Source organism: Rhinopithecus roxellana, chromosome 8 (genome assembly GCF_007565055.1).
Source record: "Rhinopithecus roxellana isolate Shanxi Qingling chromosome 8, ASM756505v1, whole genome shotgun sequence".
NCBI lineage: Eukaryota > Metazoa > Chordata > Mammalia > Primates > Cercopithecidae > Rhinopithecus > Rhinopithecus roxellana.
Window position 1 is genome coordinate 32041673 of NC_044556.1, and position 25495 is coordinate 32067167.

General features: G+C 46.0%; 1 protein-coding gene across 1 annotated transcript; it reads left to right on the plus strand.

Annotated features, from left to right (window-relative positions):
- Window positions 1-7616: 7616 nt before the first annotated feature.
- On the plus strand, window positions 7617-13934 carry GSTM5 (glutathione S-transferase mu 5). Its single transcript, XM_030935095.1, has 8 exons — window positions 7617-7782; window positions 8070-8145; window positions 8577-8641; window positions 8952-9033; window positions 9134-9234; window positions 10720-10815; window positions 11213-11323; window positions 13427-13934. Exons 1-8 carry the CDS (start codon window positions 7747-7749, stop codon window positions 13514-13516), a joined length of 657 nt encoding a protein of 218 aa, XP_030790955.1. The 5' UTR covers window positions 7617-7746; the 3' UTR covers window positions 13517-13934.
- Window positions 13935-25495: the final 11561 nt, after the last annotated feature.

Below are 25495 nucleotides of genomic sequence, written 5' to 3' on the forward strand. Positions count from 1 at the left end.
ATCTGCATTGCATCTTCTTGAAGTTATTTAAAATCTCACTGGAGAGTGAGCTGCTTCAGAGGAAGAATCTCATAGCTTAGCAGTTCCTAAGCTGTGATGCCAGAAATAGTTGTTGAGTCTGTAGGTCAGGTATTCATACAAGGCTCAGCAGGGAGAACTTGTTACAAATCAACAAAGGTCTCTTCTCCAAAAACTGTAGATCTAAAAATACAACTAATTAACAAATGAGTCAGAATATCCAAATGTCCAATAAGCTCATGAGAAGGTGTTCAACATCATTAGACAGCAGAAAGTTAAAAACCCGTAGATCCTAGTGTATCCCCACTAGAATGGCTGACATTGAAAGGACTGACAATTGTTGGTGATTTGTGGAGTAACTGGAACTGTCATGCCTTGCTGGTGGGAAAGTCACTTTGGAATACTGGCAGTGTCAGCTGGGGCTAAACATACATCTCCCCAGGACCCAGAAGTCCCACCCTACAGGAATGAGTCCTAATGGATTCCAAGAGCCAGGTATAATGATGTCAAAAGCAGCTTTATTTTAAATAGCCAATAACTGAAAACCATCCAAATTCCCTGAATAGAAGAATGAGCAAATGAACTGTGGTTTATGAACATAATTCCATCATTCGTATAATGGAATACTTACTCCGCTATATTAAAAATAAATGTGCTAATACTATGTGCAAAAACATGGATGGGTCTCACAGACGTGTTGAGTAAAAGGATCCAGACAGGGGAAAGGACACACGATCTCATTCCACTTACACGGAAATCAGGAGAGGGAAATGAGTCCATGGTATCACAGGTCAGGTGATTGGTGACCCTGGTGAGAACTGGAAGGTTGCCTATTGAAGGCGCCTGGTGGAGTGCTGTAAGTTTTCTCTCTTTATCTGGCAGGTGGTTCCAGAAGAGTATACAAGTGGAAAAGCCCACAGGGTAGCACACTTAAGGCCTGTGCACTGTATGTATATGACACTTCAGTGAAAAGCATCCACATATGTCTTACATTATTTGTGCGCTTGTGTTTGTTTGCTTTCCTGCATAAGATGTCAATGTCATGAGGGCATGTGTTTTTGTGTCTTCTTGTTCACTGATGTTACAGGTGTTTGCACATCGTCTAGGACAGTCCCTGATCATAGTAGGTGCTCACTGAATAGTTGTTAAGCAAATCATAGGATCATCTTAATGGTGTCATTTCAAATTATCTTTCAATTTGTATTCATGCCTACTTCTTTGGGTAGGTGAGACTGGTGTGTATGTATACTCTTAGATTCTACAGTTTTTTCTCTTTAATATTTTACTTTTTTTTTTTTGAGACAGAGTCTCACTCTGTTGCCCAGGCTGGAGCACAGTGGTACAGTCTCAGCTTACTGCAACCTCTGCCTCCTGGGTTCAAGCGATTCTCGTGCCTCAGCCTCCTGAGTTGCTGGGACTACAGGCATACACCACCACACGTGGCTAATTTTTGTATTTTTAGTAGAGATGAGGTTTTTTCATGATGTCCAGGCTGGTCTCAAACTCCGGGCCTCAAGTTATCCACCCATCTCTACCCCTCATAGTGCTGGGATTACAGGAGGTGTGAGCCACCGCGCCTGGCCTAACATTTTACTTAAAAATCTGTACATGGGCTGGGCGGGGTGGCTCATGACTGTAATCCCAGCACTTTGGGAGGCCCAGGCAGGCAGATCACAAGGTTAGGAGATCGAGACCATCCTGGCTAACATGGTGAAACCACTTCTCTAGTAAAAATACAAAAATTAGCGAGGTGTGGTGGCGCTTCCTGTAGTCTCAGCTACTCAGGAGGCTGAGGCAGGAGAATCGCTTGATCCCGGGAGGCGGAGGCTGCAGTGAGCCAAGATCGTGCCACTCCTCTCCAGCCTGGGCAACAGAACAAGACTCTGTCTCAAAAAAAAAAAAAAAAAATCTATATATGTTGGCAGTCTATATGCATGCCTACTTCTAATATTGGTGGCTATCTAACATTAGTTCCTGTGGATAAACTGTAGTTTGCCTAGTCATTCTTATGCTATGGGATATGTGGATTTTTCTAACTTATGTATTTGTTTTTAGAGCAGGGTGATCATGTTTCAACAATTCCTTCCCATTTTTGGTTACTTTGAGCAGATCCCCAGAGGCGACTACTACAAGGTAAAGGGAGAGAATGGTTTAATGGTACTATAACAGATAATTTGATTGCTCTCCAGAGAGAACAACTTAATTTATGGTGCCACCAGCAAGGTACATGGACCTTTCTGCACTATTTTAGGAGATGGAGATTTCATCTTATGATTTTTTTTTTTAATAAGAACACCTTCAAATTTTCTGGCTGGGTGTGGTGGCTCATGCCTGTAATCCCAGCACTTTGGGAGGCCGAGGCGGGTGGATCACTTGAGGTCAGGAGTTTGAGACCAGCCTAGTCAATGTGGTGAAACTCTGTCCCTACTAAAAATACAAAAATTAGCCAGGCGTGGTGGTGGGCCTCTGTAGTCCCAGCTATTCAGGAGGCTGAGGCACAAGAATCGCTTGAACCTGGGAGGCAGAGGTTGCCCTGAGCCAAGATCGTGCCATTGCACACTGCACTGAGACAGAGTGAGATTCCACCTCAAAAAAAAAAAAAAAAGAATACCTTTAAGTTTTCTACCTTCACCTTTTGTTTACAGGTTGCGCATGTTTCTGCCAATGAATCACAGTCTATGAATATACTTGTTCATGATTCTCCTGTATAGAACTCTCTGTTTACCTATTCTCTACCTGTGGCTTAGTCAACTCCTGCAGAAAGGTCAAAGAATGATCTCGTGGCAGTCAAGGCTTTTTCTCCCACAGGCACAATGTAATTAGTTGTGATTTTGTTCTTGGTTTTCTGTGGCATAATATGATGGTTAATTTTCTGCATCAACCTAAGCTAAGGGATACTCACATGGCTGGTAAAATTATTGTATTTGTGAGGGTGTTTCCAGAAGAGATTCGCCTTTGAATCAGAAGACTGAGCCAAGATTTCTCTCGGCAATGAAGGGGGCTTCCAAGAAACTGTCAAGGTCCAGAGAGAAGAAAAAGACAGAGGAAGGTGCATTTGATCTCTCTGACTGGGACTTCCATTTCCGTCTATCCCGGGACATCCACACTCCTGGTTCTCTGGCCTTCAGACTTGATCAGGGATTAACACCATCGCCTCGCACCCCACCCTTGTTCTCAGGCCTTTAGACTCACACTGAATGATACGACTGGCTTTCCTGCTTCTCTATCCTGCAGCCAGATGATCATGGGACTTCATTCCAAAATTGTGTGAGCCAATTCCCATAAGAGATACCTAAATTTATAAATAAACACCCAAATTTCCTACAGGCTTATCTTTGTGGCATCACTTCAAATTTTGAAGAACGCTTACTAGTACACATAGCAAAAAACAAACAAACAAACAAACACAAGTGGGTCACCATCATCAATAAGTAACTTTTAAAAAATCAAACACAGGATAAAATACTACAGTACATCTATTACCTGGATTTTTTTCTATATGGAAAGCACTGTCTGAGATGCCTTGCAGTAAACTCCAAGGAGATTGTGAGGGAAGATATCCTCTTTTCTCCTGGTAAATCTCTGTGTTGATGATCATTATTTTAAAGGCTCCAAAGATCAAAACATCTGCTTGCACATTTTGATGATTCGTTTTGGGTGAGGGTCTCTGGCCGGCTTGGAAGGGTGGGTGAACAGTGGGAACGGGGCTGCCTTGTGGTGACTGGCATCACTCATATCCGTATCTGTGGCAGTCATCAGGTGATTATTATATATTTGACTTTTGGTCACCCCTAGGGGGTGTTAAATGCAGGGAGGGTCTAGTCAAGCCATTACAGGTTGGCAGTGACTTGTAGCAACTTTCTGCACACCTTTCTCAGTCAGGGTGGATACCTTTAAAATAAGTTCAGTTCATCCTGCCTAGCTTTGCCCCAGCAGCTCTAGAACAATTACCCCATGGTGCTGAGCTCGGGCTGCCTGGCTCTGGAACAATGTGCTCAGAGCTGCAGGGGAGGCCTGCCGTCTGACTGCCAGAGAGAGTCCCACCACTGCCTACCCTGTATCTTGGAAGACCAGACTGCTCAGCCTGTCCACCTAGTAGACCGTTTCCCTGCCCAATTCTCCTTCTCTCATTCCTGATGAGCAGCTTGATGCCTGCAGGGACTGCGCCAGCTGAGATTGTCTCTAGGTCCTCCCTTCTGCCAGCTGGTGTCCAGGGAAGTGGGTCCTTTGGCCTCCTTCCTGCCACCAGAATTTCGAGGACCTTGTTTCTCCCACTGCAGCTTTTGACCCAGTCCTGGGTCATAGACTAGGGTTTCTTAACCTCAGCCTGACAGAGATTTGGAGGGCAGAGTTCTTTGTTGTGAGGTGCTATCCTGAGCATCGCAGGGCGCCCAGCATCCCACCCATCCTCTCCCCACTAATAGCGTGGGCGCTTCCTGCTGTTTACAATGAACAAAGTCTCCAGGCAGATGTACATGTCCCCTGAGGGGCAAAATCATCTTCACTTGAATCACATCCAGTGGTGGCCTGGATGGATACTGGCATTAAAAAATAATAATAATTAAAAAAAGATCATAATGTAACTCATATACTTAAGTCCTTATTGATGTAACATTTAAGTTAATAATATAAGTATTATTAATAATAATATGAGTATATGTATATGTAATTTTTTTACCTTTTATTTTGATCTTGTGTCAGAGTTTGAGAAATTTGTAGAAAGATTATAAACGACTCTGATTACCCTAGATACTAATGTTCCCACATGGGCTTTCTGCCCCCCAGAGTACCCTCTGACCCTCCTTCTCCTGCCCCTGCCTTTCTGTCTCTCTCTCCCCCAGCAAGCTCCCTATGAGCACAGCTCCAGTTATAAGAAAAACACCATTTTCTATTCTCTGAGGCGGCATTCCTGATGTTTGGATTCAGGCTGATAAGTGACAGTGATTTATAATCATCCTTGCCTGTGTAGTCCTTCCCACGTAACATCTGTACTGTGTCATCCACGCCATTTTCAAAATCTTTGAAAACATATCCAGCCTAAAGCTGAGGGTAAAGTGCCCTTTTGTGCTGTTATTTTTCTTTATTACGCTTTCATTACTTCATTCAGAATCTTTATCTCTTAACATGTTTTGACCTGTTTGTGTTTCTTCCGCTTGGTGGTAACATCAGTTAACACAGAGTTTAGAAAAAATGTTTCCCCAGTTTAAAAAAAATCACTTGTACTACATCTTCTTGATTAGTTCCGATTTGCATTAACTTGTAATTTTATTTTTTGTTTTTGTTGTACTAATGCTCTGTTAATTAGCTAACTTTTAAGAGAATCAACTATTATGTATAACAAGCAAATTAGATAAAGTTTCAATATTTTTTAAGGTAACTTCCTGCTTCCCCTTCTTTTTTCATCTCTAACTTTGTTCCTGTTCTACTTTCTTGAAATTCTGGTTTGTTTGCCTTATTTTCGGTATAACAGGCATGTTGGAAAAATGTTTTCTCAATTCAACTTTGGTAGCATCTTCAAATGGTGATTTTTATTTTCTTTTCAGATTGAAGAAAAGATTCTTTAATTTTGAATTTCCTACATTTACCCAAACAATATTTAAGAGACTTTTAATAAATTTCCATGAAGTATGATACATTTTCTTTTGTCTGTCAGCATTTGTTTCTAACAGATTGGTTTTTACAATTCTGACAACATTTTATGTAGATTTTCTGTTAATTTGTCTCGAGAATGTAAGAATGTTGACAGAAGAGACAGAAGGAATTATGAAATCCAGTCCAGAGGTCCCATTACAGGCCCTTGGTAAAATGGGACCGAGTCCTTTTTGACTGTCTGGCCCAGCGCTGTTTTCAAAATTAGAACTTGTCCACATTTTGCAATTCGGACAGCACATCAAATCTAGAAGACCTGGCTCTGTCAGGACTGAGTTTCTGTGTGGTGACAACTGGCTACAACCCTTCCCTTCAGAATACTTGCAGCTTCCCTCATCCCGGCTGCTCCGGATCCCCTTCTGCAGAACCACTGTCCCACACTGAAGAACACACATGGGTCAGGAGCTAGGTCCAGGTCCAGAATGGTGGATCTGGAGAGGCGAGGGTCCCTGCCTGTGGTCCTGTGGGGAGCCCTCAGGCTCCTCTCTGGCCACCATCCTCTGACCTCCCTCCTCAGCAGGACAGGGTTCTGGCTTCTCTGAGGGAAAGGTTCTGTGGCAAGCCAGGTCTCACTAACACAGGCCTCCATAACAACTGGCTCAGTACTGACTGAGTGGTTAAGTTAAATATGAGAAGTTAAAAAAAGCCAGTACATTTATACAAAGGCTGGAATGTAACAAAAGCCCACCAAGAGTTTTGCTTAGGCCTTTCCTGGACCTTAAAGCATGACAAAATAACGAAGGAATTCTTAACAGGATCCATTTAGGATTAAACAAGTTTTATTGGGGGTCTGAAGGAACTCCCCATACCTCCGTGATGTAGCAGGAGACAAGGTAAGGGTAATCACGTCCGCCACCTGGACCCATTTAGATAAAGTAAATAGACTGAGGCTCCAGAGTAAGGTCTCAGGACCCAGAACTTAGTTATAGATTAAAGAAGTCAATCACTTATGTCTTTAGATGAATGCACACTTACTTGTAGACATATAGCTTAGAAGGTATACATGCTCTGGAAAACTTTGTAATTTTGAGTTGGTCTAGTGGTAATTTCCAGGCCTTCTCCCTGCAACTAGTTGTAGAAATACAACCTCTCTTCCTCTCCAGTTGATCTGCATCTCGTTATTCGGCCTAGAGAAATAGCAGCCTGACCCTCAGTTTGGTCTGGGAAGTTCTTCCACCCTCCCTCGCCTGCCCTCTGTGGCCACTGCACTCACTGCTGCTGTTGCTGTTTTGCTCTATATGAGATTCACCTAGTGGACTGGCTGGACATTTCCAGGGGGCACCTCAGATACCTCTCCAACTTGCTGGGTCTGATCCTTTAATTTAGATTCATAAATTGTGCCAAAATACGAAGTGGCTAATTTACATAGTACTTAGCCAGACGACAAAAGGACTCAGTATCCGAGGGCCCCTAACAGAAAACACAGACCACATTTCCTTTACTCTGACCCATTTCTTGGGGGTCCTTCCCATACCAGTGACACTGTTCCTGTGTAGGCGGGGCTAGAGGGGAGACAAAGCCCTCGGAGTAGCTTTCGAATCAGAGGAAGTCCTGCTCTTACAGTGACAGGGGCTGAATTAAATTCCCAGGTTGGGGCCACCACCTTTTAGTCTGACCCCAGCAGCCCGAGTCTCCCAGAGCCCGCGGGAACTCGGCAGCGGAGAGAAGGCTGAGGGATTCCGCGGGCAGGGAGGAGAGGAGAGTAGACCTTTTTGCTCCTTTCGGGTTTGGCTGCTGTTTCAAGCGCACAGCCAAGTCGCTGTGGACTTAGCAAGGGCTGGATAGACTCGTGGAGCCTAAGGGCGGGTTGGGGAAGCTGGCGAGGATGATCCCCGCCTTCGGCTTCCGGGCGCCCTGACCTCGCTCCAGGAACCCTCGGGGCTGGGAGGCGGGCGGGGGTCTTACTGATTCCAGCCCCGGGCGCCCTCTCCGGGGCCTCAGAATGGCGCGTTTCAGGGGCGTGGCGGGCCGAGGGGCGGGGTCGCAGCAAGGCCCCTCCTCTCCCCTCCCTGGGTCTCTCATAAAGTCTGAGCCCTGCTCGGCTGAGGCCTGTCTGCAGAATCCGCACCAACAGGCACCATGCCCATGATCCTGGGGTACTGGGACATCCGCGGGGTGAGCGAGGGTCCGCTGGACGGTGGGACGAGGGCTGTGGAGAAGGGAAGTGGAGGAAGGGAAGTGTGGAGCAGCTGAGGGACGGGGTCTAGAGACCGTTCCTCTTCAGGGCGGTCGCCCTCAGAAGGGCCTGTGCGTGACGCTGTGTGTGTGTTTGGCGGTGGGGGCGGGTAGAGGAGGCAACAGGTAAGTGCAGTGTACACGGGGGCTCGCCTGGTGCAGAGAAAGTCACCAAGTCAGGGACCCACCATCTTTGACCCGAACTGCATGCGGGCCATCTCTCCCAGCTGGCCCACGCCATCCGCCTGCTCCTGGAATACACAGACTCAAACTACGAGGAAAAGAAGTACCTGATGGGACATGGTAAGGGCACCTTCGTGTCCGGGCCCTGCCCACACCCGCTGAGTTGGCACCAAGCAACCCATGGTGGTCACCTGTGGCTGCCTCTGCAGGCCTCCCCTGCTGGAGCTGCAGGCTGTCCCTTCCCTGAACCCCTGTGAGGGAGCCCTCTGTCTTTGCAAGGCAGAATGCTGGGGCGGGATGCTGGGCCCCCTTCCTGGGTAACTGGGATGGGTGTCCCTCAGGGCTTGCCTAAACCCTGGAAGCCTTAGTCGAGAGGGGTCCAGAGTCCTCACCGGGATTCTTTCTCCCTTATCCCTGGGATGTGGGACTGACTGGTCAGATTCTAGATCCACCTGTCTCAGGGGTCTTGCCACTGGCTCCTTGGGAGGGTCCCGGGGAAGGAGGGCTGGGCTTTGGGGAGGTTTGTTTTCACTTCATCTTCCCCACCACAGCTCCTGACTATGACAGAAGCCAGTGGCTGAATGAAAAATTCAAGCTGGGCCTGGACTTTCCCAATGTAGGTGCAGGGGAAGGGGCGGTTTTGGGGGAAAGTGCAACGTGTCTCTGACCGCATGTCCTCTCCCCAGCTTAGAGGGGTTAGGATCAGGAGTCTTCTGCCCAATTCCTGTCACTCCTGGCTGTCTACACAGCCCTTCCATGATGTTCTGTGTCCAAGCTCATTCGTTCATGTGACAGTATTCTTATTTCAGGCCTGCCATGAGCAGGCACAGTGAGTGCCAGGTCTCCTCTCTGCCCTTGCTTATGGGAAGGGGATGCTGGGGAACCTGGTGGCCCAACTGAGCTTCCCCGGTTTCGCATTCATCCAGCTGCCCTACTTGATTGATGGGACTTACAAGATCACCCAGAGCAACGCCATCCTGCGCTACATTGCCCGCAAGCACAACCTGTGTGAGTGTGGTTGGCTGCAGTGTGTGGGGGGAAGGTGGCCTCCTCCTTGGCTGGATTGGGGTGCGATGCTCAGAGTGAGTCTGTGTTTTGTGGGTGGCAGGTGGGGAGACAGAAGAGGAGAAGATTCGTGTGGACATTTTGGAGAACCAGCTTATGGACAACCGCATGGAGCTGGCCAGACTCTGCTTTGACCCAAATTTTGTGAGTCCTGCACCCCACTCCCAGTCACCCCTTTGCCTGGCTTCTGGCCCAGACCAGAGAAGGACTGACAAAGTCAGGCCTGTAGCGGACCCCGGCCTGCTGATTGGAAACATCTATAGCCTGGTTCTCCAAAATGTCCACACGAATCATCTCCTCTTCTGAAGATTCGTGTGGACATTTTGGAGAACCAGATCATGGACAACAGGATGCAACTGGTCATGATCTGCTACAACCCAGAATTTATGAGTCTCCCCAGTGATCTGCACCTGGCAGAGTTTGGATTTGGGGCCAAGACTCTTGCATTCCTGCACACACTGGTCTTTTCTTAAGTCCTTGGTACCACTCATCCTCCAAGTGCTTTCCCATACTATCAACAGTTATTCTCATGACTTCAATGTCATGTCAACAAAAGCAGAGGCAATTTCCACCAATCTTAGGACACGATCCAGGCATCCCAGGATAGAAATTCAATTCCTAGATGGTAAAGTTTGTGTTCAGAATCTCCTTCATTGTCTCTGGCCTCTGTCATGGATCATTTCTGTCAGCTGGTTCATATCACTTACCTGCTCCTAGAATATACAAGTACAAGATAGAGGAATGTAATGGCCCTCTTGAATTGCATCTTCTCAATAGTTTCCAAGTGCTGTCATTGACATGCACAGGAATCCACACATTTTCATAAGAGACAGCTCAGAGCCAGCAAAAGGGTGGCTCTCCCTTCTTCCTTTCTTTTTTTTTTTTTGAGGCGGAGTCTCGCTCTGTCGCCCGGACTGGAGTGCAGTGGCCGGATCTCAGCTCACTGCAAGCTCCGCCTCCCGGGTTTACGCCATTCTCCTGCCTCAGCCTCCCTAGTAGCTGGGACTACAGGCGCCCGCCACCTCGCCCGGCTAGTTTTTGTATTTTTAGTAGAGAGGGGGTTTCACTGTGTTAGCCAGGATGGTCTCGATCTCCTGACCTTGTGATCCGCCCGTCTCGGCCTCCCAAAGTGCTGGGATTACAGGCTTGAGCCACCGCGCCCGGCCCCTCCCTTCTTCCTTTCAACCTGAACTTCTCATCTCCCTGGAAACTATTCAATGTTCATTGTTTTCTTCTGCTACCGCATTAGAATGAACTTTCTACTTCTTTCCCTGAGCTCCTGTGGTTCTTTGCATCCTTGATTCTGCCCATGTCTGGGTCCAGAGGTTGCCAGGTGCTCAGGCACTCCTGGGGCTGACCCAGAGGCCACTGGGAGGACAGTGAGGATAGATTCAGGGACAGCATCTCATTCCTCTCTGCCTTCTGATCACTTCAGATAGGGTCTGGCACCCAGTCAGAGTCTAGTAACTGCTGATGTATCCAACTGAAGCCTGGGCACTGCCCCAGTTTTAGTTGTGGGGAAGATGGCTGCTTGCCCGCGGCCAGCCGGGGCCATCCACAGCCCTGGGGAGGCCATGTCTATGCATGGAGCTTTTGTCTGACGATGGTGACAGCTGTTTTCTGCCTCAGGAGAAACTGAAGCCAAGGTACTTAGAGCAACTCCCTGAAAAGCTAAAGCTCTACTCACAGTTTCTGGGGAAGCGGCCATGGTTTGCAGGAGACAAGGTAAAGGAGGAGTGCAATGGGGAATGGGATTTGTTTTCCTTCATGTGTTACAGGGTTTTCTTTTTTTTTTTTGAGACGGAGTCTTGCTCTGCCGCCCAGGCTGGAGTGCAGTGGCCGGCTCTCAGCTCACTGCAAGCTCCGCCTCCCGGGTTCACGCCATTCTCCTGTCTCAGCCTCCCGAGTAGCTGGGACTACAGGCGCCCGCCTCGTCGCCCGGCTGGTTTTTTGTATTTTTTAGTAGAGACGGGGTTTCACCGTATTAGCCAGGATGGTCTTGATCTCCTGACCTCGTGATCCGCCCGTCTTGGCCTCCCAAAGTGCTGGGATTACAGGCTTGAGCCACCACGCCCGGCCGTGTTACAGGGTTTTCATACCACACATTCTTGGCCTTCTGCAGATCACCTTTGTGGATTTCCTCGCCTATGATGTCCTTGACATGAAGCGTATATTTGAGCCCAGCTGCCTGGACTCCTTCCCAAACCTGAAGGACTTCATCTCCCGCTTTGAGGTGATGCCCCCATCCTCCTTTCTCTTTGATGCCCCTTCTTCCGTTACCTCCTTTGAGATGCTTTCCCAGTCCTGGAGCTACACAAAGAATAACTTGCAGTTATTGAGTGCTGGCTTTGTGCCAGGAACCGTGCCCAGCACATTATACCTATTGTGTGGAAGTTGAACTTTATAACATCCCTACAGGGTGACAGAATTATCTTGCCTGTTTTAGAGATAAAGAAACTGAGAATGAGAGGGTCAGGCATTTGCTCAGGGTCCCAGAGCCAGTGGAGGCTGTACTGGGCTCCCTGTGAGCCTCTGGATCTATGGGTGGCAGTCAGGGCTCTCCCTTTTGTGACAGAAGAAAAAATCCTCAGGCCTCATCCAGCCTGGGTTTCACAGCCCAGGACACTTTGCAAGAGGCAGAGCACTTCAGGAGTGCGGATGCAGCTGGAAATAGTAGGACTGACACACAGTGGCACTGATGTCGAGTATGAAGCCCACAGGCAGTATTCATAGCTACCCCCAGAAGCTTTGCATGGTTGGACCCCCATGTGGAAAATCCTGAGATACGGAGCTGAGGCTGGAGCTGATTTAGGGGACATATGTAGGTGCGCCTGTTGAAGGAGTGTGTGTTGAAGTGCTCTATGCTGGGGCAGTGTCCTTCCTTATCTTTCTTCCTCTCTTTTTTCCCTTCAATGTTCCAAGTGTTCCCCCTGTGAGATGAGTAGCACACTGATTTTACTCCTATTCACCGACCTTCTCCTCTGCATGAGGCAGGGTGTGAGGCACAGTGGGAGATGCATAGATGACCGCCCCATCCTGGAAATGAGTGCAGTGAGAGGCCTGCAGGCAGAGCAGCCTGTGAGGTGTGTGTGGCACCACTTGGGTACCAGGCCCGGGGCCTGCCCCTCACTCATGGGGAACCATCCCTTACCCGTGCTGAAGTTGTTTGAGAGCAGCAAATCCTACTTTAGTACAGATCTGGGGATTCAAGGCATTAGTCCAACAGGCTTCTGAGCCTAGAATCTGTTTCCCTTTGCCACTCCCCATCAAAAAGCCTGCTTGCTCAGCTAGTTCCCATGAGCTCTGGTTGTGGTCCAGGCTGAGCAGCCTTGAGGTTATGTAAGAGGTGGTGGGAGGGGAGCAGTGGGCAACAGCCGATGGCTGGGGCCTGAAGCCTGCCTGACCCTGGCCCTGGCCCTGGCCCTTTGGGGAGAGGGAGCCCTGGATCTCTTTGAATTCTTTAGGAGTTACATGGTTGTTGATTCCTGGTAAGACTGTGTGCAGCACACCTGAGTGTCATGTGGCCTGGCTAGCAGTAGTAGTGCTGGAGATGTGGTGGGGGCACAGGGACACAGGGAGGTTTAGCTCAGGTACCAGGTGGAGAAGTTTGGATTTTGTGCTTTAAGGGGAATGATTAGAGCCTGGTCTGGCCTTTCTTTTGCTTGTTCACCCTTGCCCTATCCATTTCATCCAGATTTTGCTAAGCCATTGGGTGAGATCTGGGCTCTCTTCTTGGCTGCACAGGTGTGTTCTGAACCCCTTTGTTCTGCTGGAGGTCCTTTCTGTGTGTGCAATCCTAGGCAAGCCAAGAACCTCCCTGTGAAAAAGGAGAATGTTTGTGCAGACAGGGAGTGACAGGATCTGGCATGGGGTGTGGCTGGGTGGAAAAGGATGAGAATTTGGCAAAAACTTGCTAGAATTGAAGACAGACCCAGGCTATACTCCAGCCCTGTCCCACTTACTAGCTATTTGAGTGTGAGGAAGTTGCTGAACTTCTGTTCTTCCATATGAGAAACGGTGATAATGGAACTGACCTTGGAGAGTAGTCGAGTGGATTTTCTAAGCCTATGTTGTAATTTCTTTTGGATATAGAGCACCCAGCACAGTGTAGCTCTTTTGTAAATGGTAGCTGTTATTATGGTATAACATTACTTAAAGGAAGTTAGAAGAGTTAACTTAGAAGAGCTGGAGACACTAAGAGACTGTGTGATGCTCCAGCACTTGAGTCCACATGGAAAGGCTGTGGCCAGGGCCCTGACCTGCTGTGCCTGCAGCAAGGCTGCTCCAGCCCCCCTAGACAACAGACCGGGCTCTGGCCCCTTCTTCCCGCCCTCAGGGTTTGAAGAAGATCTCTGCCTACATGAAGTCCAGCCGATTCCACCGAGGTCTTTTGTTCGGAACGACAGCCACGTGGAACAGCACATAGGGCCCCGTGATGCCAGAAGATGGGAGGGAAGAGCGGACCCTGCTGCCTGCGACCCTGGAGAACAGCCCGACTCCCTGGACCCGCCTTCTTTCTTTCTCCTTCTTTCTACTCTCTTCTCTTCCCCAAGGCCTCATTGGCTTCCTTTCTTCTAACATCATCCCTCCCTGCATCAAGGCTCTTTAAAGCTTCAGCTCCCCACTGTCTTCCATCAAAGTCCCCCTCCTACCATCTTTCTTTTCCTGCACTAACGCCAACCTGACTGCTTTTCCTATCAGTGCTTGTCTCTTCTTTGAGAAGCCAGACTGATCTCTGAGCTCCCTAGCACTGTCCTCAAAGACCATCCGCATGCCCTGCTCCCTTTGCTAGGTCCCTACCCCAGCCCTGTGTGATGCCCAGTAAAGCCTGAACCATGCCTGCCTTGTGTTGTCTTATTCCCTGAGGCTCCCTTGACTCAGGACTGTGCTCGAATTGTGAGTGGTTTTTTGTCTTCTGTTGTCCACAGCCAGAGCTTAGTGGATGGGTGTGTGTGTGTTGGGGGTGGTGGTCAGGCAGGTTCATAAGTTTCCTTAGTAATTTCTGCCCTCTAGCTACATCCCTTTGTTCCTCAATGTGGGGATTACTACGGAAAAGTGCTCTGTGCCATGTTCCTCACTCATTCAGCTTTCCGGTAGGCCGTCTAGAACTGGCATGGTTCAAAGAGGGGCTAGGCTGACGGGGAAGAGGGCTGGGCAGCTCCCAGGCAGACTGCCTTCTTTTACCGGGTCCTGATAGCCTTCCCTGATCTAGATCTCCTTCATCATGATACTTCTCAATAAAACATAATCCCACCATATTGTAATTGTGGTACTTGTTTTTCACCCAAACTCAATCATAAATTTATTGAAGAGAAAAGCCATGTCTTATTGAATTTTTTTTTTTTTTTTTTTTTTTTTGAGACGGAGTCTCGCTCTGTCGCCCAAGCTGGAGTGCAGTGGCCGGATCTCAGCTCACTGCAGGCTCCGCCTCCCGGGTTCACGCCATTCTCCTGCCTCAGCCTCCCGAGTAGCTGGGACTACAGGCACCCGCCACCTCGCCCGGCTAGTTTTTTTGTATTTTTAGTAGAGACGGGGTTTCACCGTATTAGCCAGGATGGTCTCGATCTCCTGACCTCGTGATCCGCCCGCCTCGGCCTCCCAAAGTGCTGGGATTACAGGCTTGAGCCACCGCGCCCGGCCTGAACTTTTTACCTCTAGTATCAGTCACAGTTCCTGAAATACAGTAAATGTTTAAAAAATGTGAAAAATTGAAAGAATTCCCTCAAGGGAAGATTCTGCCAACCTGTACAGTCATTATTGGGATTTAGAGCTCTGGATATAGTTGTCTTAACCTGAGAAGATACAGGATAACGTTCAGAAGATTTTACATGTATGTGTCTTAGAGAATGAGCCAGTAGCTCTCTGTAACTTCAGCATTTAGTAGCTGCTAGCTGTCTTTGAATAGCTTAACATGAGATGGGGAAGCCTAGTTTTTTGGGTCACACAGTAGCAATCTGTGTGGTCAGCAGGTGTTGTGGGTATTTTATATTAAGTCATCTGCAAAGGAGCAGGACTCATTGGATAACCATCTGATGAGCAGGTTCCTCCAACAGTGGCTGGATAGTGGAGTAAGCCCCAACCTTAAGACGTAGCCCAGAACAGGGAGATTTTGAGGAGAGTCTTGTGGGGCCGTTGTCCAGATGATCACTGCCTGCAGCTGCACTGTAAAAGGGAGAAATAGGTGTAATGTTAAGGTCATTAAGAAGCAAATGACTCATTTCCCTGGCATGGTGGCTCACTCCTATAATCAGTTCCAGCACTTTGGGAGGCCCATGCTGGTGGATCGCTTTAGTCTAGGCGTCCAAGACCAGCCTGGGCCACATGGGGAAACCCTATCTCTACAAAAAAAATACAAAAATTAGCTGGGCATGGTGGCGCTCACTCAGTTAGGAGACTGAGGTGAGAGGATTGCTTGATCCCGGGAAGTCAAGCTGCAGTTAGCCAAGACTGCACCACTGCACTCGAGCCTGGGCGACAGTGAGCCCTTGTCTCAAAAAAAAAAAAAAAAAAAAAAAAAAAAGAAAAAGAAAGAAAGAAAGAAAAAATGTGAGCAAAGTTATAATCTTATGCAACTGGTAGGAAAAATTAAGCCGAATATTTATGAATGTTTGACTTCGATACAGAAGGGATAAAAATAAAAAGGAAAAAATAATAGAAATTAGGAGTTAATACTGTGAGAAAAGATAAGTAGATAGTATGAAAATATGAAATGAGTAAAATAAACATCTAGAAGAGAGGTCAGCAAACACTTTTTGCAAAGGGCTGGTAGTGAACATTTTAGGTTTTGCTGGCCAATGGGCTCTGTCATAATGACTCAGCCTTATCATAGCATAAAAGTAGTCATAGACAATACATAAATGAATGGTGGGACACTGCATTCCAATGGAACTTTATTTACAAACACAGGTGACTGCAACAACAACAAAAACCAAACAACTTGATTCAAAAGTGGGCAAAGGATTTGAATAGACATTTCTCCAGAGAAGATATAAAAATGTCCACTAAGCACATGAAAAAATGCTCAATATCACTCATCATTAGAGAAATGCAAATCGAAAGTATAACGAGATGCCACCTCACATGTGTTAGGATGGTATTCAAAAGCAGAAAATCACAAGCGCTGGTGAGAATATGGAGATGTTGGTGCACTGTTGTGCACTGTCGGTGGGAATGCAAAACGATACAGCCACAGTGGAAAACAGTATGGCAGTTCCTCAAAAAAATTAAACATAAAATTACTATATGATGCAGCAATTCAATTTCTGAGTACACACCCAAAAGAACTGAAAGGAAGCTCTTAGAGAGAGACTTGTACACCCATGTTCACAATAGTATTCACACAGCTAAAATGTGGAAATAATCCAAGTGTGCATCAACAGATGAACGAATAAATGAAGTATCATGTATACATACAAAGGAATATTATTCAGCCTTCACAAAGAAAGGAAATTCTGACATATGCTACAACATGGTTGAGCCTTCAGGACATTATTGAAGGTGAAATAAGCCAGTCACAAAAGGACAAAAACTGTGATCTCACTTATTTGAGAGAGTCAAAAAACATCTAAAGAGAAAGTAGAAAGCTGATTGTCAGTGGCTGAGAGAATAGGAAAACATTATTTTAGGTGTATAGAGTTCCAGTTTCATAAGATGAAAAGAGTTACGGAGCTAGATAGTGGGGATAGTTGCATAACACTATGAATACATTTAATGTCAGTGAATTGTTAACACGGTTAAGACGGTAATTTTATGTGTATTTTACCACAGTAAAAAATAATAAAACCAAAACAGAACAAAAAACAGTAGGTGATAGTAGTTTTCTGATTCCCGATTTAGAAGCTCAAATTAAAAGTGCATAGCTATATTAACGGTAAGGTATTACATTTGAGATTTGAAAGGTGATTATCAAAGAAAAACACTTAATCCTTAAAAAAGAGGGAAGACGTGGTAAACAAAGAGAGTTGCAAATGAAAATGATTTTCTAAACATTGTGGTCAAAATTATAAAAGATAAAAACATACATTTCAAAGTCAGAGACATGGCCGGGCGTGGTGGCTCAAGCCTGTAATCCCAGCACTTTGGGAGGCCGAGGCGGGCGGATCACGAGGTCAGGAGATCGAGACCATCCTGGTTAACACGGTGAAATCCCGTCTCTACTAAAAATACAAAAAACTAGCCGGGTGAGGTGGCGGACGCCTGTAGTCCCAGCTACTCCGGAGGCTGAGTCAGGAGAATGGCGTAAACCCGGGAGGCGGAGCTTGCAGTGAGCTGAGATCCGGCCACTGCATTCCAGCATGGGCGACAGAGCCAGACTCCGTCTCAAAAAATATATATATGAATAAATAAAGTCAGAGACAGAAGTAGGATAACCTAGGTACCTCACACTGAGCCACCAAAAAGGATAACCTAATGGTGGCTAGAACCTAGCAGAAGTCCTGGACCGTGAGATTGTTTGGTGCCTCATGACAGTGCTCATACAGCGTTCAGTGTGTCTCCCCCTTCTATTAATAGAATAGAATCAGAAAATGAGATGCGCTGGGAGAACACAGCAGCCTGTATTGGTGGCTTCTGCATTGGTCTGTAATCATCTGTTGTTAATTACAACTTCCATGCCTTCTATGCCTCCATTACCCTTGTATTAGCAGAAAAAGATGAAGCTGAAAGAGACCCCAAGACAGCAGCTTATAGGAAACAGTTGATTCTCCTTTTATGTAACGGTTCTACAGGGAAGAGTCCAGGTTGTCGGGAAGCTGTCCTGCTCCGTGAAGTTATTCAGGGACTCCAGTTCCTTCCATCTCGTGCCTCTGTCATTCCTTAGGGTGCTTCCTTATCTCCTTGGTTGGAGCTGTATTGCCCAAGCCAAGGAAGTGACTTTCCATTATGCAAGTGAGGCAGAAGTTGCCCACATCACAACCATTCACATTCGATTGCTGAGATTCAGTTGTGTGGCTATATCTAGTTGCAAGGATAGATGCATATTATAATGGAACAATAGATTTTGGTAGCATATTACATCTCTCCCACATCCAGAAAAGTAGAAATAAAGGTTAATTAAACCCAAGTGTAGGAGTAATCTTGGGTTTGAGCCAGTGGTTCAAAGCAGGTAGGATAGAGGCTAAGGTATTAAAGATAAGATCTTTAAAATCTGCTAGACCTGATAGGGGTGGCATATCACTTAGAGTTCCTTGTTGCTAAAACAGCAAAAGAATTTATTAGTGATATCAGGTAGCTCATTGAATCCCTGGGAGGGCCAGGGAGTTGGCCTTGGAAGCTGGGTAGCCAGGAAGTACGCCTAAGCATGTGTGGGATTATTCTAGAGAAGGCACCACAGCCATTGCTGGGCACCAACACCAGAACCCCTACCCATGACATGTGGCACTGGATACCAGTCTCACCACTGCTGTCTCCAAAATCCTGACCCCTCCATCACTGCCCTTCTCATAAGAAAACAAAGAAGCAGGGTTTGCTTCTTTAAAACTGAAGTCTTGCATCACTGTGTGCAATTCACAGAGTCTGGGGCAGAGGCCTTAGCCTCAGCCACAAGGGAGGCTGGAAGAGCAAGTGGATTAGTTAGCATTAAGTTCTGCCATATATAGCCAAATAACAGCAGTGGCTTAAATAGGACAGACATCTATTTCTCATGGAAAAAGGTGTCTTGAGGTAGAGAGTTAAGTGCTGGTAATGTCAGCTTCACAATGGCCTTAGTGACTTAGCATCTTAACTTTATCTTCAGCATGTAGTTTCCCTTCTCCATTTGGACTCTTTGTCCAAAGTGGTTGCTAGAGTCCAACCATCACATCTGCATTCCAAACAACAGGAGGGAAAAAGAGGAATGGGAGTTGCTCCTTCCCCTTTAAAGAAACGTCCTAGAAATAACATACACCCTTTCTGCTTATGATCATTGGCTAGAACTCAGTCACATTGGAAATGACATCTTTGGCCTGGGAAGTAATGTGCCCAGGAGAAATGAAGTTTCTGTGACAAAAGAAGATAGGGAGAATGGACATTGGGAAAGCAGTCTTGTACCTCAGGAAGGTGGGACTTCTAATGTGAGAAATTCCTCACCTATGGGAAGGGTGTTAAAAAGACACAGATGAGAGATACCTAACAACAACGTATTAGTTTTCCATATGTACATGTCCATTGATTACCATAACAGTCACTACTATAAAATGCTCCTGCTTAGCATATGCAACCATGCCTTGTACAAATGAAAACACATTCACCCACTTTCTCCCAAAACAGACACTAAGCAAAGTGTCATCTACTGCATCCACTTCCAAGTTTGGAATCTGCGGGTAATGTTCATACTGATAGTTTGAAAACGAGAGACTGAAGTGTAAAGTTAATAACCCCAAATTTGGGCAGGGTGTGGTGGTACAGGCCTGCAGTCCCAACTACTCTAGAGGTTGAGGTGGGAGGATCTGCAAACAGAAGTTTGCAGTGAGCTATGATTGCACCTGTATATACCCGGTGCACTCCAGCCCGGACCACATAGCGAGAACTCGTCTCTGGAGAAAAAAAAATAATAATGAAGGAAGAAAGAATAAAAACAAAGCCAGTTCACCCTCTATACCATAACAAATGAAATGGGAAGTGGAAAAAAGGGAAAAATTAGGTGAGCCTGTATGATACAGTAGAAAACAGGCTGCACTCAGATTTGCAAATAAGGTGTTTTGCATTTATTTACAATGCTTATAGAATGCACTTCTTTGGTGAAGGGACTCTGAAGAGGTATTGCATAATAAGACTTATATACTAAGCATTGATATGAACAACCCAAAGTCACTCCTTAGATTGGCTCTTATCTCCATCCCTCTGTGATCCCACTCAGGTTTACTGTCATCCCACTGTGTTACCCTACATTCTTTTTTTTTTTTTTTTTTTTTTTGAGACAGAGTCTCGCTCTGTCGCCCAGGCTGGAGTGCAGTGGCCAGATCTCAGCTCACTGCAAGCTCCGCCTCCCGGGTTTATGCCATTCTCCTGCCTCAGCCTCCCGAGTAGCTGGGGCTACAGGCGCCCGCCACCTCGCCCGGCTAGTTTTTTGTATTTTTTAGTAGAGACGGGGTTTCACCGTGTTAGCCAGGAGGGTCTCGATCTCCTGACCTCGTGATCCGCCCGTCTCGGCCTCCCAAAGTGCTGGGATTACAGGCTTGAGCCACCGCGCCCGGCCTCTTTTTTTTTTTTTTTTAAGATGGAGTCTTGCTCTGTCACCCAGGCTGGAGTGCAGTGGCGCGAACTCGGCTCACTGCAAGCTCCGCCTCCAGGATTCTCACCATTCTCCTGCCTCAGCCTCCCGAGTAGTTGGGACTACAGGCGCCTGCCACCACACCTGGCTAATTTTTTTGTATTTTTAGTAGAGACGGGGTTTCACTATGTTAGCCAGGATGGTCTCGATCTCCTGACCTTGTGATCCACCTGCCTTGGCCTCCCAAAGTCCTGGGATTATAGGCGTGAGCCACCACGCCTGGCCTTACCCTACATTTTTTTTAAGCTCATGTGGCTAGTGTGGAATGGTAAGGGAAACTCTAATTGATGACAGACACACAGAGACAGACTGGCCACTACCACATGGTAACCTGAGACTTAAAGCAGTGAGCGAGAATGGTCCATTCTGATGGGTTCCGGAACAACTCTCCTTGTAAATGGTAATTGTCATACTCCTTGTAAACAGATCTGGTTTTCCCTAGAGGACTCCACCTTTTGGAATAGCCCCAACAAATCCTCTCAAAGCATATTCTGTACAAAAGGCCCAATAGACACCCTATATTCCCTGCATACCTTTAGTTCTCTTCCCAGTTGAAACATTATTATTATTATTATTTTTTTTTAGACAAGGTCTCACTCCATCACCCAAGCTGGAGTGCAGTGGTGCAATCACGGCTCACTGCAGCCTTGACCTCCTTGGGCTCAGGTGATCCTTCCACCTCAGCCTCCTGGGTTGCTGGGACTACAGGCACATGCCACCATGCCCGCCTAATTTTTTTTCCCTGTATTTTGTAGAGATGGGGTTTTGCCATGTTGCCCAGGCTGGTCTTGAACTCCTGGGCTCAAGTGATTGGCCTGCCTCTGCCTCCCTCCACCTCACAAAGTGCTGAGATTACAGGTATGAGCCACTGCACGTGGCCTGAAACATAATTTCGGAAAGAAGCAGATAGAGTCTTGGTCACGGTTCAAAAAGAGTATCTGTTAATATAACCGAAAGTGTTGGCCGGGCGCGGTGGCTCAAGCCTGTAATCCCAGCACTTCGGGAGGCTGAGACGGGCGGATCACGAGGTCAGGAGATCGAGACCATCCTGGCTAACACGGTGAAACCTCGTCTCTACTAAAAATACAAAAACTAGCCGGGCGAGGTGGCGGGCGCCTGTAGCCCCAGCTACTTGGGAGGCTGAGGCAGGAGAATGGCGTAAATCCGGGAGGCGGAGCTTGCAGTGAGCTGAGATCCGGGCACTGCACTCCAGCTCCGGTGACAGAGCGAGACTCCCCCTCAAAAAAAAAAAAAAAAGAAAAGAAAAAGAAAAAGAAAGTGTTGTACCACAGAAGATAAAGTACAGGCCTATTTAATAATTATAATTTTCCTTCAAACTTCCAATATAACATAAACATTATTAGCTGGCGTGTTCTATTCTTTTTCTTTTGCATCATGGAAAACATCTCCTGCGAACACTAGGTTGGCCCGCTATCTCCAAGTCAGGCCACACAGCAGCACCTATTCATTTAAAATTCAATTGTACACACACCCATTTAATCTCTTCTTCCGAATTTAAGTCTCATGTGTCAGTTATCTGTAATTATTTCCATTGTAAACCCCATAAGAACATTAAGAGCCAATTCCTGTTAGTTTTCAGAAATGTTTCATTCCAATTTGGCCTACTCAAGGAAGAAATAAGCCAGAGCATGAACTTGTAAACCCAGAAAATCTGAGAGAGGTCCAAGTTAAATCAGAAAGTTTATTTTGCTACGGTTGAGAATGTGCCCGTGACACAGTTTCAGAAAGTCCTGACAGCATGTCCCCAACATGGTTGGAGCACAGCTTAGTTTGTAAATATATGTAAAAGCTATGGCTTATCAAAATATGTAAAAAGTACATTGGTTCCATCCAGAAAGGCTAGACAACTCCAAGCAGGTGGGGGCGTCCAGATCACAGGGAGGTTAGAGACAAATGGTTGCATTCTTGAATCTGCATCTATCTTGGTGAGCAGAAGGATGACTTTGAATAGAATGGAAGGCCGGTTTGTCCTAAGCAGTTTCCAGCTTGAATTTTCTTTTTAACTTACTGATTTTGGGGGTCCCAAATATTTTCCTTTCACATTTCCCTCCTTTTCTTTTAAAAAATCTTTTGGAGAAAGCATTTTAGAAGAAAACGAGTCTCTGGTCTCAGGTTTCATCTCATCTCTCGTGGCTAGGGTGGCTTATTCCTAGATGTGTAGGTCCTGAAAGTTCATTTTTAGCAGGTTGTGAGGTCTCACATCCTATGAAGAGAAAACAGTGGGGAGGAAGAGAGAAAAAGCAACAACAAACAAAAGAACAATCCTGGAAAAATCGATATAAGCCACATTACTCTGAAGTCCGTACATTAGTAGGCAGACATGAAAGTGGCTTATGTATGTAAATATGTTGCTGTTATTTTTCTTCTGAAGTTTATTTTGTCTAGCTTTAGTTTGCAGAGTTTTAAGAAAGCACAGCTTAGTTTTCCATGACTCTAAATTAGAAAAAATGGGAGAAAAGAAGAAAAAAATTGAAAACATTATTTTGAAGACTTGTAGCCAAGAAAAATTAGAATTTGGTCCAAACTGTAGAAAATAATATAAATTAAAAAACATTAGGCAAGACTAAAATCTAACACTAGGTGTACTATAGTTTTTGAAACATAATTTTTCTCTCTCCAGTTTCCCATTTTCGCTAAAGACAAATCATGGTAGGACTAGTTTGCTTTCTTGTACTTGGCCTAATTATTTGTAAACAGTGCAGCAAGAATAATTCTTTTTTACATAGGCTTTTTTTTTTTTTTTTCTTGAGACAGAGTTTTGATCTTGTTGCCTAGGCTGGAGTGCAATGGTGCGATCTTGGCTCACTGCAACCTCCGCCTCTCGGGTTCAAGTAACTCTCCTGCCTCAGCCTCCCGAGTACCTGGGATTATAGGTGTGTGCCACCACGCCCGGCTAATTTTGTATTTTTAGTAGAGACAGGGTTTCTCCATGTTGGTCAGGCTGGTCTCAAACTCCTGACCTCAGGTGATCCACCTGCCTTAGTCTCCCAAAGTGTTGGGATTACAGGCATGAACCACTGCACCCGGCCTGCATAGGCTTTTAAATATGCTTTGATGGAATATTATTCCACAGGAGTGTGAGAGGAAAATATCTTGGGTCCCCAAAATCACTAAGGAAAACTCAAGCTGGAAACTGCTTAGAGCAAGCCTGCCCCCCATTCTATTCAAAGTCACCCCTCTGCTCACTGAGATAGATGCATATGTGACATGCCTCCTTTGGAAAGGCTAATCAGAAACTCAAAAGAATGTAACCATTTGTGTATCACCTATCTGTGACCTGGAAGCTCCCTCCCTGCTTCCAGTCTTCCTGTCTTTGCTTCAAATTGTCCCACCTTTCCAGACCAAACCAATGTACTTACATATATTAACTAATGTTTCATGTCTCCCTAAAATGTAGAAAATCAAGCTGTGCCCTGAACACCTGGGGCACATATTGTCAGGACATCCTGAGGCTGTGCCACCGGTACTCATCCTCAACCTTGGCAGAACAAAATTAACTGAGACCTGGCTGGGCGTAGTGGCTCATGCCTGTAATCCCAACACTTTGAAAAGTTGAGGCAGGCGGATCACCTGAGATGAGGAGTTCAAGACTAGCCTGGTCAACATGGTGAAACCTCATCTCTACTAAAAATACAAAAATTAGCTGGGCCTGGTGGCAGATGCCTGTAATCCCAGCTACTTGCTTGGTAGGCTGAGGCAGGAGAATCACTTGAACCCAGGAGGCGGAGATAGCAGTGAACCGAGATTGTGCCATTGCACTCCAGTCTGGACGACAGAGCAAAACTCCCTTTAAAAATAAATAAATAAATAAACAAACAAATAAAATAAATACATACATACATACATACATAAAGACCTGTCTCAGATTTTCTGGATCTTGTCTCACATTTTCTGGGTTCATAGGAGGACTCTTAGAAAAGACTGTTTCAAAGCTGAGTTCAGCCATGGATTTGTGACATAAAATACCTATGAATTGGGTGATCCTTTGCCCTTGAGGTTCCAAGATAAACTTGGGGCTCCTGGACCTGTCAGAAAGTGACATTCTTTACCTAACACAGGTGGACAAAGGTATGAGGCCAGTTTTCCAAGTGGCTTTATTGGCTCCATAAATCAAGTTTGATTCCTTAAAGGAAAGCACACCATTCAAGTCAAACCTTTGGTAAAATAACCAGTTTCTCCAATTGTGTCTTGTTACAAATGAAAACAGATTATTATTGTGTTGGGAGCCAAAAGCCTGAGGGTTGTGACCAACTCAGCATTCCACTGGAGGCTATATGATCAAGCAGCAAACAGTTTATTATGAATGCAGAATGTGGGCAAACTCGCATCTGCACCTGCCGCCAGAAGGTATGCTGAGGGTAGTCACTCCCTGGCACCGTGCTCCTTGAGGTTATCTGTTGGGACATCTGGAGCCTACTGTTCAAATAATGCAGTCATGCAGCCCTGCACTAAGTTAAGCAGCTGACCACAACCACGCGCTTCTCCCTATCTCCTTTAGTCAATATATATGAAGGGCTCTAGAAACTTAGTGCCCTAGTCACTAGAAACAAAGAGCCCCCTGACCCCTTCTTCCAAATATACTTCTTAGTATTAGTCTTTATTCCCACATTCATCCTCCTTTGTTCAGTCCAGCAAGGTCTGCAGCATTATTGCACTTATGCAAATAACTGTATTGCCATAAGTTAAGAATGCTCACAAATAGTTTCCAAATTGTGGAGAAGTCAGGTAGACAGAAACAAATATGTTCTAAATTTTGTTCATAGGAGTATACTAAATTGTTAAAAGCTGTCAATAGCTCAAAAGAAAAATTCCAAGACACTGAAAAACAAAACAAAGGATTAACAATGTTTAAAGCAAAGGTTAAAAAGATTACTTTAGTCTTCTTTCTTTTTTTGAGATGGAGTTATTGGCATGATCTTGGCTCACTGCAACATCCGCCTCCCGGGTTCAAGCAATTCTCCTGCCTCAGCCTCCTGAGTAGCTGGGATTACAGGTGCCCACCACCACCATGCTTGGCTAATTTTTAAATTTTTTTAGTAGAGATGGGGTTTCGACATGTTGGCCAGGCTGGTCTTGAATTCCTGACCTCAGGTGATCCACCCACCTCAGCCTCCCAAAGTGCTGGGATTACAGGAG

Coding starts and splice junctions, on each gene's coding strand:
- GSTM5 (XM_030935095.1), top strand. CDS start 7,747: ATGCCCATGATCCTGGGGTACTGGGACATCCGCGGG. Junction 7,783..8,069: donor GGTACTGGGACATCCGCGGG/GTGAGCGAGGGT, acceptor CATCTCTCCCAG/CTGGCCCACGCCATCCGCCT. Junction 8,642..8,951: donor TGGGCCTGGACTTTCCCAAT/GTAGGTGCAGGG, acceptor GCATTCATCCAG/CTGCCCTACTTGATTGATGG.